The following is a 13,783-nucleotide window of genomic DNA, read 5'->3' as shown; positions in this document are numbered from 1 at the left end:
ATTATCCTCACCCAGTTCCCATGACGATGGAGATAATGGACTGAGGTGCCTTGCTAACACACCCTTCCCCAATTAGCCTGGCCATGCCAGGCACACGTTCAGCATTCCATATTAAAACCGCACCATGTCTTTCTTTTGAGCTCATGCTAATTATTGGCTTTGCTTGGCCTGGCACACTCCAATAAAATTAACATCTGAGCCCCAGTTAGTCTCCCACTCCAAATTGTATCATTGCACTGATTCACTCTCTCTCTCAGAGTATAAATGACCATACAGCACCAGAAATCTTCCCATGGATTTATGTCCTGAATGTGCTGCTTGGCATTTAGGTTAACAAATGAGAGAGCAGGACTGCCACCACCCTGCTCACACTGCCCCAGAACCTTTGTAAAAAATAAAACTACCTGCCCATTAGTCCACCTAGAACAGGGTTATTGTCCCTTGAGAGCTGCCAGTCCGTCTTATCTGCCCTCCTTGCCTTAACTCTTAATGATTATAGCAATACTATTTTTAGCATTTGGCACTGAATAAAACAGTTTAAGCCTGTGAAGCCCTGCTTTCTATAGTGTATTGTTTTAAGTGTATTTCATGATTCATATTTTTGTCCTTTTTGCCTTCATTAGATGGACAGGGCAGATAAACTGGAAAGGAAACGACATGCAGCAAAGTGACACAAATCCCAACCCAGACACTGCGGTAAGAACTCAGCCTTGGTTCATATGAAGTATCTCTTTATTTCATTCAATGCTTTCAATTCTAACTAACTAGCTGCCTTAGGGCCAACCTCCGCCTCTTTAAAGCCGAATGAAATAATGTGCTTTGAGCTCCTGTGTACTGTTCAACCAATTATTTCTCCAGTGTTTGTGTCTTCCTTTGTAATTCTTATCATACAAAATAGAAAGTAGATCATTATGTGGCATTGATCTCACAGGCTGATGGATCTCCTCTAATCAAGCGAGGTGTGGACAGCAACCTTGTATGTCAGGAAGTAATTGACCAGTTTAGCATTGCGCTCACACGGTCAGACTCTTGCTGGACAGTTATTTTAAAAAATTGATAAAACTGAAACAGAAATATTCTTACATTTGTTTTATTCCATATTCTTGTTCTTTGTAAAGACCTCTACATTATTCACAATTTCACCCAACCACAGACAATTCAGAGTTTTTTCGTGTGTTGTGCTTGAAGCATAGCCTTGAGTCACTAGCCTCAAACAGAGATCAGGAGTGTGCGGGCTACAAGGGTCTGGTGAGATCACTTCTTTTGAACCCCCCATTTTATTTATCAAACACTGCAAAATCTGATTTAATTTTTTTCAGAATCATTCAATAGTCCCACAAGTACTGTGAGTCGGTAGAGTTCTCCTTTTAGCTTAACAATCTCTCTTTTCTCCAACCACCTGGTTACAGAAAAATAAAAAGCTCTATGCCTGGAGTCCTTACACATTCAAACCACTCTAAACACAAAGAGGTTCTGTTCTCCATGCGTCGGTCAGACAGTCATCGCACAACATCAAACTTGCAAAAGCCTGGAAATCGCATGGGATGATAGATAATTCATCACAATGAAAAATGTCCTATCTAATGGCTGTGCAGTCACAGAGTGAGCATGGAACAGCTTTAAAAAGAGTCTCTTTTAGTGAGTTCAGGAAACTTATTCAGTATATACAGAGGTACAGTGACACAATTTAAAGCAATGTTATATCAAAAGACTGCACCAGTAATATGAATGCTAAGAGGATCTACACTGGAGTTTCATATTTTTATTCCACGGCAAAATCATCATTGGTTTATTGAACATGCAGGAGAGAGAGTGGAAATACAACCAGTAGGATGATTATATTGAATTACTCTAAGATGCTTCAACTTCAAGAATTCAGCGTTCCTGTTGGAGGATCACTTTTCCTTCCGGGCCCTCTGATTAAACTCTCAGCTCTGTGAGAAGCAGAATAAACACCTGCAAAATACTAAAAAAGTGAAACAGTGTTTGGTTTTAGGGAAGAACTAAGTTCCAAAGTCGTGCCATTAGATAAAAGTACAAATGATATTCTTGCTGAGTCAATTGCTGAGCTATTTGAACACAGAAACATCCAACTAAAACGGCACTTGGAGAGCAAAGACCTCTACCAAAGCCAAAGGTGCGTCAATGTGCTCCTCTGAAGGTCTTATTTCATGAGCTTAAAGTCATAATGTGGGAACAACATGGACGCTACAGAGGATGCATTGTATTATATTTCACAGGTTATTTAAACAACACAATGATATCTGTTTCCGAGTTTTTCTGACTTTACATGACTTATCCCTTTCCATGACAATCATTTATTTTTTCGGTTATCCTGCTGAGTTACAGACATGAACAAAACTGAACCAAAAACAAAACCTCCTTGGAGAAAATAAAAACAATAACGCATCTGATATTTGTGTAGCCTAAATGACAACCCACAGACAGCTGTTGGTTGCATGCAAGTGCCATTGAAAAGGCCTCATATCCTCTAAAGAGCGACCTGAAGCACCTAATCTGGTAGCCAGAGTTGATCCTTATGCTCCTCATCCTTCATTATACTTTCTGATCTATGTTGGCTAACAAGCCAAGTCTCCCTTCCTCATCCCTCAGCCTGCTTCTGTTCTCAAGCTACATAACCTGTTGCATCAGGATCAACCGATCTGAATATATATATTTATTTATTTTCTTATCCCTCTATATTTCCATCATCTTTTTTCTGGGCACCATAGCAAGAAGTACTGACACTGAGCTTATAGATACATTTACTGACAAGCTCCACTACAATGCAGAGGCTCTTCTGTTGTCTAATCCAAGCATTAGACAGTCAAGGATTTAAATTTGCTGCAGAATTTATCCGATCGTTCTTGTCAGCGTTTCAGAGTGGATCTGCTGAACAGGTAATTGTTGCGCATTCTTTTCCCTGTATCTGATTCAACTATCACATCATTTAGGGTAGACTGTTCCCTGCTTTCTGCCACAATCAGGGCCTAAATTATGCTGGCAGGGAAGGCAGACAGGGGGGAAAATAGAGACGCACTCTCAAATCAGCAGTCCAGAGGACAACAGCATATCGGATTTATCCCCCTGTTCATTCATCCTTTTGTTGTTTATCAGCCAACAAAAGTGTTTGAAAGACAAATAAGGAAGATGGGACTGTGATGGAATGGCCAGGAGCTTGAGTCTATTATGTAAACAGTGTCCTTAATGCGGTGTGGTATTCTATTAGTACTAACCTGTGTGTGGCTGTGTAGCATGACTCTCAGCACACGTTTTGCACCCACACAAGCACATCAGTGTCAAGTGGTGCATCAGTTGAAAAGTTAGTAGTTTATAGGCTATACAAATGGTAAATATTAGAACATTTTGAGATTAGTTCATGGAAATATTTAAAGGAATAATTTGGGGAGAACATTTGCATCTTTCATGTCATGTAAAGACAGGTGATACAAAAACAGTGAGTGCGGGACACTGAGCTATCCAAACGCATTAAAAGGAGCACTGCATAATTTCAATGTCAAACTGCCAGAGGCTTCACTTCCAGAAATCAAATATCTGCAGGAAGGAAGGAAGGAAATATTTTTGCCTCAATAATGCAGCTTCCTCTAATTTCTCCCTTTAGAGTCTAAAGTTTAGACTATAAGTTAAATGAATACAGGTGGTATAGAAACCCTGTGATACACAGTACTCTGCTGTGCCTCCCTTACCGTGACTAATTCTCTGATTTTAGTTTTACCTTTCAGTAAATCATAAAAACAAGGCGGTCATTAATGATGTTGACAAATGAAGCCCATATTTCTCTGCATTGGACTGTATGATTCTGCTGTGGGACTTTTCTCTTCCTATCGTCTCTGCCAAAGGTTTTGTTTCATTCGTGTCAGGTTTTGTTTCATTCGTGGATACCCTTTGTATCCACGTTCTCATTCTCCTCACACTTTGAACGCCCCTGTTGTCCCTTTCCGGTCTGTCCTTAGCAATTCTCCTCCCTTCATTTCTCTCGTCCCATTTTACTTTATTATCTCTCAGCAGCAAAATATTCTCCTTCCCTCTGACCCTTCTCCTACCTCTTTCCATCCATCACACTCTCTCATTGCGTCACCCCACCCTCCCCGTCTCTCTCCAGAGATAATTACTACAAGCCTTGTGAAGATCAGCTTGTATTTTAACAGCTGAAGAAGCAAGGCTTAGGTGGTGCTGACAGTCACTATTCAACAACAGACAAGAGAAAACAGTGGAGTGGAAAAAATAGTTTGGGTGCAGCTTTATAGGGAACATTCAAAAACATCACCCTTGACTAACTGGTGCTTTCTTATAGTGTCCCCAGTGATGAGCAACACTTTAAATCCATCTGTATATGGCCTCTGCCCTCTGTTGTGGCCACACATTAAAGCTGAAATACTGCACACTTGGATCTCTCCTAATTAATGAACCAGTGCACCACTGCAGGGAAAATATCCCCAACAGGTTTTACATGGAAGAACTTGCACACATTGTTGCATTGATACAGTTGAACATATCTAGTATATACAGTGGTTATAGTTATCTCTTTTTAAAAGTAAGATTATTTTATTGTATAACAAACCAATTCACTCACCTGCTTCATTGTAAGTGGCAGAAAGCTTCTCCAGCATTTCTCTGTCCAGATTCAATATCTGCTGCTCCAGTATGGAAGGATAGGACAGGCCGCCCCTTTCCTTTTTTTCATCTTTTTCCTTATCTTTTTCTCTGTCTCTCTCCCGCTCCCGCTCGTAGGTCAGTAGCTGCTGGCGGAGCGCCCCAGACAGGTGGGCCTTGGCAAAGTCAGCAGCAGCCTGATAATAGAGAGAGAGAGTTAGTGGGCTGCAGATACAAGAAAAAATCTTCTGTAACTTACATATTGATGAGCACATTTTTCTTTCCAATTGAACATTTTCAAGTAGTGTTGTTAATTCACAATGTATCAATTCATTAAGCTACAGATAACTCAAATCAACAATCATTCTTCAAAATAATTTTAATCAGATCATTTGTAAATGCAACAAACAAATATGCCGAACAGTCCCTGGTTATCAAATATGAACTATGCTTCCCAACTGTGCTTTATGTACTTTAACTGTAAAATAAATATTTTTTGCTTTTGGATCGTTGATTTGTTTTTAACATTTAATAGACTGCACATACAATCACTCGGTGATTCATCAATGAAATAAGTGTTATTTGCAGCCCCAATGCTGATGTCACTGCAACTAAAGACAGGCTGTAACGAGTCAAAGTTTTGGCATTAATGCTTTAAAAACAATCAATCAAAAATGATGGCCAGCAGCCGTCGTATAGCTCAGTGGGTAGAGCAGGCGGCCATATACTGGGGTTTGATCCCCATGTGGTGGACCCAGTTTTGAATCCGGCCAGAGTCCCTTTGCCGCGCGTCTTCCCCTCTGTCTCCCCGTTTCTGAACTGCACTATATTAAAAGGCACTGGTTGCCCAAAAACTTCTTTAAAAAAATAAATGATGGTCAGTTGATTTTGTGTTAAATATAATACTCATGTAAGGCTTCAGAGGTGTAATGGCAAGGCCACTTGGTTTTAAATAATTGATTCTTCTTGGAAGGAGACCAAAAGAACATTATTAATACAAAGTATTGTAACAGTGTGCCAATGATTTACAACAGAACCCCTTATATATCTCCATTAAATAGCCTCTTGGTGCATCTTGCAGGTGGCATACAAATCAGGTATAGTGGCAGGAACCTGATTGTCCTTTCTGCCTGGCCGCAGCAGATGAATCATCGATAAACAGAGATAAAGAAAAGAAAAGTGCATCGCCAATCAAACGCACACAAGCTCACACTCACACCTTGCTGTGGGATAGAGCTGAGCCACAGAAACTGTATCCTCACCTCTATCCATTTTAGTCAACGGATAACACCAACTAAACCTTTTCTCACACATTCCCACCGGCGTTTCAGAGAAAATAATGCCTCCCTCCTCTGGCTCTGTGCCAAACAGGCAAGACGAGCCAGTACAAGGTCACAAAGGGAAAAAAATTCCAAGTACAAATGTCAGATAATATTCTGCTGACTGCATATAGCTCACATTTTAAACATGGTACAGTTGTAGAAAAGCAGTGGATCAGTTATGTGACATTTAAGACTGAGAAAAAACGTTTGCAATTTCCTAGTTAACAAAATGATTGAGGTCATATGACAGAGGCCCCTACATGAACCCTATGTCCCAAGTGCTGGCACACTGTTCCCATTTGTCTCATTTTTATACCTTCCTTTCTTTCTCTCACCATCTATCTCTCACTCTACCCTGGGAAATTGCTTTCAAGAACTCAGATAACCCTGCCTTTTCTACTCCTTCTCTAGACATGAAAACAAATAATATTCTTTTTGTATCTTTTCAGTTTTATTTAAGTTTTCCTCTGCAAGCGCTATCACTCTGCCCTATCCACTTCAATGAAACCAGAATACTTCCAGTTTTTCCATTTCAAAAAGTCCCTTCTCTTGGCTTCCATGGTGATGTTGGACTAATCATCACCATTAAACATCACCATGGATCTCTCTGACACGTTCCTTTATCTTGTCACAAGACAGGTGACATACCTTCATCCTGCGGTTACCATGCAGAAAGCAAGGGTCATAGATGGAGTTTGAAGGTCATAAATAGAACAAAAAAACCTTTGTTTGCTATAGGGTTATTACTATGCCAATTACTGAGAAGTAATTGTTTGCCTGTCAGTCCTTCACAAAGCACTGGGGCCACAAAAACCTTTTTTTTTCAGCTACATTCCTCCTGACTGTTTGACTGCAATCAGTCTTTGTGGATGCATGTGTCTCAGCATGGGAACAGCAGACGGCCTTGATAGAATAGGAGGTGCAGGCCAAATCTTGATTATCTGACAATCTAACCTGCTGGCTAACCGGTTCGACACATTGAATACCTGGCTAGAGCCTCTGCATCGGCTTAATGGATAAGAGGGTGGATGAGGAATGGATGAATGAAGGTGAAGACTATGGGATAGTGGGGGATGAAGACAAAATGGCAGGGATCATGGATAATATCACAGATGGGACCAAAATGGAGGATGAGCTTAGCGTTGTCAAAGAGCACAATGGAGGAATGCAGGAAGAGCTAAATCAGAATACCTTTAATAGTCCCACAGAGGGGAAATTTGCAAAAGGGTAAAGTAAAGGGTGAGAAAGTAGAAGCAGAATGAATGGAGTACATCAGGCTCGATATGGAAGAGTTATTATAGCTGAAAGAGACAGAGAGTGTTTAACTATGCCAATCGTTTGCATGATAATAGACTTAAACCATAATTATTAAGGTTGTACATTTTCTCTGGAGAAACTCATTGATATATTAACTGATAATGTTTGCAGTGGAGATATTATTGTGACTCCCAGTCCCAAAACAGGAGAGTTGGCTCGGAGTGCCGTCAGTCATGGCTGTGCAGAGCGTCACATTGGGCTCCTTCACACAACACTTCACTATCAACACACGAGGCACAAAGGCTTGTAAGCTCGTACAGTAAATACACCAAACCCCCCACACCTTTGTATCTCAACAGAGCCACCTACACACTTTCACCCTTTGTATCCTCCTCCAAAACATTCCCTCCTGACTGCTAACTGTGATCCACTCTGATGGACAGCCCAACAGAAATAGTCGGGCCCTTTAAACACTTCCATCCATCACATCGTCAGGGCAGCAGAACCAACGAAAGTCATCGCAGCTCTCTCATACAGTCACCCGGGGGAGTTTCATAGCTGAAGTCGAAAAATCTCTTTCTGCTTTCTCTCTGACAGATCTAGTAGGCAGATGGTGAGTAGAAAAAGGGGAATAGATGGGGGAGAGACTGAAGAGGAGTGTAAGAACCATTCATTAGCATCACTCAGGCACATCATTAAAGAAAGATAACAGTCCTTTCAGTTTAAAGACTGGTATACGTGACAGAAAACCATCAAAGATTCGAAAAGGAAAGCAGTGGATGCTAAGGGGGGTCTGGAGAAAGAGCATTTTAAAATATTTTTCTTTGTGGTTTGATTTCCATGCACAAATTTTAAGTTATTATAACAAGCGTGATCTCTGAGGAGACTATGTCGGCAATGTCTACCTCCAGTATGCAAGGATTATTAACTGAGATGTGCTTAATGATATAGACAGAAAGGATGTAATTTGCCTTAACCTTAAATAGACCAGGAAACAATAGATAGGGGAAACAATACTGGTGCTCACACATGCTCACTGCAAAGTTGTAGTAGGTTTCTCCTCAGGATGACATTGCAGGGCTCAGGCTGTCCACAGGGCCGTGGAGAGCCTAATTTAATTATGTCACACCTGAGCCTTGTATGTGTCAAGGCTATGCCAAGTACAGGCTGTAACAGAAATAGAAGCCGTCTTATTTGTACTTAAGATGAAGATGAATTGCATGCAAAAACACTTTGTTGCATTACTTATAAAAACAAATCATTTGACATTTCTGAAATATATGAGACAAATGTAACCCCTAATGTCCATTTGTAGATTAGTACTTAACAATTGATGTTTCCAGTGACTTTACTCTCAATTTGTTTCCTGAGCAGTGTGAGGCCGGAGCCAGATTGGAAGGATTTGTGAAGCCTTAAAAAAAAAACAGACCACTGCACTATTAACTCAAGAAACATTGAGAAATAAACCGCTCTGAGCAATAATCATACTCAAATACCACTCATGTCTTAGGGGGTTTGTGTAATGGCCAACACTGTGCTGCGTGGCTGACAGTGTAAAGTGATCATAAATGACTTCTGTAAAGTGAATGAGGATTTCAGAAGCAAGGAGCGGAGCTATAAAAGTAGATCCGCGCTGAGAAGTTGAATAGAAGTCCATTAAAAGTGGCAGGAAATGCTTCAGTGCCTTTAGCCTTCACAGAGAGGGTGAGAGAGGGAGAGATAGCCCAACATGACATACTGCCTTTCAGCTAAACACAGTCAGCCCCGGATCTTCTCTCTCTCTCTCTCTCTCTCTCTCTCTCTCTCTCTCTCTATGACTGTGAAAGATTAGAGAACGGGAGGTGTAAGACTGGGATGATAAGAACATCTGGTAACCATGTTTATGGCTGCCAAAGCCTCCGATTGGCTGAACATCCCACCTCAGCAGACATCTCATTCAAAGTCCCCTATAACTTGCGTTAACACACAAAGACCTTCCCCCGAGGACAACAGACTGCGGGTTGTTGCCTCATTCAGCTGCCAATAAAGAACATCTTACAGCGAAGGTGACCGTCTAGCGACTCCAAAATCTACCACTGTAAACACACACACTGACAGGTACACACTCAAAATACACAAGAGAGATCTTGCCCCTCTTCACTCATATATTGAAAGGAACTATTTCAGAGTTGATTCACATTCAGGAGGTGAACCTGCGCTGAGCCATCAGTCTGCATCTCCACTTGCAAAACACACAACTTGGAGAGAGATCTCAGCGAGTGTCCTTGCTGAGGGAGCGTGTTCCATTAGAGGAGGTGAAAACTCATATAAACCTAAACAGTCTATTAGAAGGAGGACATCTGGCTGTCCATGGCTTCCTGCAGACTCACCTTGTAGTAAGAGCACACTGTTGGTTTCTACGGCCTGGACACAGACTCAATAATAGACTGATGTTTAGTTTATAGAAAGGAGGCTCAGCATCATTTCCAAGGCTCTGTGGTGCCATAGCGTGATTCATAGAACTGCTGGAGCATGCTGGGATTTAAGCAGCTCATATTACAGCCGGAGCAATGCTGGATATTTGCTGATGATCCTGATATTGATATCAGAGTAAAGAAAAGATGATTTGATTATTTTAACATTTATGATAAAGCATTTGTTTTTAAATATCTAAAAATAAATGGAAATGTTGTATGTATTTATGTACCTTGCATTATTCAGACATGGCTGATGAGTTCAGTAGTTTAACAAAAGACCCGAGGACTTTTATGTCATATAGATCTGCAGTAATAAGTAAACTAATCTAATAAAAAACTATTTATGATACTTGACTAAGTTTGTTTTCTGGCAAATGATTAATCACTTAATAATAGGCAGATATATAAATAATAATAACATTTCATTTTAATGCAGCCCTACTGTTTGTGTCTGTCTCTCTCCTCTTATTATCTGGCAGCTCTCTACTACCACTGCTGTGCTGTATAATGGAAGTCTAAGTTAGGTTAAGATATAGTTTGGAACATACAAAGCAGTAAAACAACATTGACATGGCCTATCTTTTAAGTAATACATTGCACCTGAATCAACAGACCCACAAACTCTTTACACCGACAGCAGTACACTCAGCTGGGATGTGCTATGCCATCTTAAACAGTTCAGTGTTTTGAAAACTAGTGTTGCAGTGCTTTGACATTGTTTTCCTTCACCTGATAGAGGCAAGAAACCTGCTGCAACCTAAATTACAAAACAAAAAAAGGTCATGGGAAATATTAGGCGGAAATGTTCCAAGGCGCTGAAGCTCACACGTCTCTAGAATGGCAGTAAACAACATTCAGACTTTATTTTCCATCTTGATTTTCACTCAAACACAGCCCCGCTGCAATATACAATAAATGTGGCAGCCATGAAATGAACTGCTAGGCGTTAAGCACTACTGCCCTGTCATTTCTTGGGTAATAATCTACATACGGCTTGAGAAGCAGCCGTATTGCAGAGGAATATCCGTGCTGTGTGTGCTTGTGTGCAGATAATGTGTGCCAATATCCATGTCTTTGTGTGTCATGGACAGATAAACAGAGACGCTTTGGCCTGGGTGGTGCACACGTCACAAACCTGTCTCATAGAGCGGAGGGGCAGCAATTAGAAAACTGGCATAAATCAGCACAGGCCTTAAGCACCACAGTGAGAGCAAAAGAGAGTTATGGAAGGAATCAGATAAAATGAAATCAGAAGGAGGTGAGAGGTATAGCTGACAATCTGAGATGAGCACTCAGGTGAGAAAAATGACAAGGAGAAAAGGACAAGAATAGAGGATTGCTACTCGGCTTCAAAGTGTCTGAGAGGTGTGCAACTGATTAGAAAACAAACTGGTTGTGCTTCACTTTCACACTTTATTTATATGCTTTCTTCATACAGCTGCTGTCCACAGAATGATAATGACTTTTTACGCTAAGCAGGAGTCCTTTTGTTACTTCCATCTTACAACAGATACAACAGATGTATACAACCAGAACGAGCCGCAACAAACCCCGAGGTTAGGTTTTACTAGTCAGTACAACAACAGTCACTTTCTTTACAAAACGATAGCTCACTTCTAGGACTCCATTTCAAAGAGGTTTTCTGCAAAGCAACACTTCAGCCCTGATTAGAGGGTATTCATGCTAGAACATGATGTTACTGCGAGAAGGTGGTGTTTTCGCGTTGTGACCTCAGTGCAGACTTATGCTTTGGGTACTTTCTCATCTTCCACCAGTAAGTCTATTGTAACCAACAGCCACCAACAACACACATAATATTATGCCTTTGCTACTGGTGAAAGGAAAAACGAAAGATTAGTCTGAATATATATCACACATTCCTACTTACTGACTAAAGACAACCCTCTCACCTTCTAAGTCTCGTTTAGAGAACTACAGACCCTAATCGCATTGGTTGAACAGTGGGGAGGAGGGGTTTAGGTAACAAATGGAGCAATGTCACCAAGTTGCAGGGTCAACATTTCCACTGTACAGATCAGCCTCTGTCCTTTAGACAGGAAAAATGCATTATTGATTGTTTAGTGCAAGCCAAGGCATTACATACCCTGAGTGATGGGCCTATCCTTCTTTCTCGTACAACAGATTATATCATGTGCTGTTAGTTTATTGATCTGTGTAGAGGTAAAATGTTTGGGTAATGAATAAATCAGAAAACTAGTTGAAAACATTTGGTGAGGGGAAAACCTTTTGATTTTATCCCTTTTCTTCTGTTGGTTTGATAAAACAAGCAACATCAATTTGGCAGACTTTGATGGGTTGATAAAGAAGTTCATTTAATACTAACTAGTAACTATAAAATATGAGTTTTTCTTTACACTTCTAGATAACATGAGGTGTGTTGCCTAACAAGAAATGTAATCTATTGTGAAACAATTGTTAGCTGCAGCAATGAAAAGTAATAATTAAAGTTTCAAATAAGTAGACAGCCAATTGATGAGGTCTGAATAATACCAAACCCCAGCTGAAAAACAGTTAGGTTTGCTACTTATCATGCACAATGAAGACAGGAGGCAGACCATTAGGCATTTTTGTTTAAATGAACAGATGCAAGGCTAGAATGATGACTGCTTGTGTTCAGGACCCAGAGGGTTTGGCTAAGCACTTCTCTGATATCTATCAGCTCACAGATGTCCTTGTGCTGAGGACAGGGGCATCACTATTAAAAGTTTCTGAAACACAATGGTACATAACAAAAGGTTTTGATCAAAATACTGTGAAAGTGAGGTCTGAAACACTAATCATTTATAGATGCTTGGTGTCTCCATAGGCCTGTCTTTTGACATCTATTAGAATTCCACTTGTCCTTCAGACCCCAACACTTACCACTGGTCTATTTATATACACACACAGTATACGCACCATTTCTGAGTGTGTGTCTGTGGGGTATACTGCTGACATTAACCGTCTGTCGGTCTTTTGCTTTGCAGGAAAGGAACAACTTCAGGGAGTTTATTTATATTAAACTAATGAGCAGCTGTACTTCTCACATGCAGAGTTAATATGCTGTATCTCTTTTTTTGGAATTGTCTGTTTTTCTGCGTTCATGGGGGATCTTTCACAGCCAGACAGGGCGTAAGAGTATTGTTTGACCACATGACATCTCAGACTATGAATTCCTCTTTTAAATCAAACAATCTTCATTGACGACATTATGTAACAATTATTCCAATGTCTAGTTGACTGAATTAACAGCTGGTTGGCATGCGGTTGCCATTTAAAAAAGTTCCTAAAACAGTTGTGATTCACAGGCTTTCATCTCATATTTCACTGTGTTATCACACATTGAGTTCAGGTTCATTTACCTGTGTGGTCAGAACAAACAGCAGTATGTAATATGGTGACAGTTGTGAAGACAGTAGGGAAAACTTCCCAAAAACCAGAGTGAGTGTTCCTCTGCCTCCTTTGAATGTGGGGCACAAAAAGCCTGGAGGAGACGAGCTAAGTAAATGTCAGCTACGCCTCTTTCTCTCCGTGACATACACACACACACACACACACCTATCTCAATCTTACACTCTCCCAATTGCTCATGCACTCCAGGGCCTATAATCTCCCTCCGCACCCACATACAGATCACACACACGCTTGGCAAATGTTCTTATTTGTATTCCTGCAATCTGGGGCCTTCGTTCTCTGGTAGACACTGATATATCAAGCACATGAATATTCATTCAGTAGAGTCAGAATGGCAAGCTTCACCAGAGCCTTCTCTTCCTGAAAACTGTTACACACACACACACTATGGGAATGTACACTGCTAACCTTCCACTTGCACATACAGAATGTCAACACTGAACTGTTGGAGGCTGCCACAGCGGGGTCTTTCACCATGAGCTAATGGACCATGTCAGAGTCTGTCTATCACTCCATGCATGCACCAAACGGTGTCCAAGAAGAAGTTTATCTCAGTCTCTATCTGCTGTGATTGAAGATGCTTATCAATCATTTCCTGGTTGATTTATTGGTGCAACAGATCTCCCCTGGTAGATTAATCACATCTGTCTAAAAAGCCTTTTTTATGCGCACACGCGCACGCACACGCGCACACACACACACACACACACACACACACAC

The 13,783-nt window shown here is 40.8% G+C and overlaps 1 protein-coding gene across 1 annotated transcript in view; it reads right to left on the bottom strand.

The window, feature by feature from the left end:
• ppm1lb (protein phosphatase, Mg2+/Mn2+ dependent, 1Lb) overlaps positions 1-13,783 on the bottom strand; it is a 41,269-nt gene that overhangs the window by 6,418 nt on the left and 21,068 nt on the right. The window contains exon 2 of the mRNA XM_063906841.1: positions 4,595-4,811. Coding sequence (XP_063762911.1) covers positions 4,595-4,811 — 217 coding nt within the window. The remainder of the gene's footprint in view (positions 1-4,594; positions 4,812-13,783) is intronic.

This window comes from Eleginops maclovinus, chromosome 18 (genome assembly GCF_036324505.1).
Source record: "Eleginops maclovinus isolate JMC-PN-2008 ecotype Puerto Natales chromosome 18, JC_Emac_rtc_rv5, whole genome shotgun sequence".
NCBI lineage: Eukaryota > Metazoa > Chordata > Actinopteri > Perciformes > Eleginopidae > Eleginops > Eleginops maclovinus.
The sequence above is the reverse complement of the archived record's forward strand: the minus strand, read 5'-3'. Positions and strand labels throughout refer to the sequence as shown.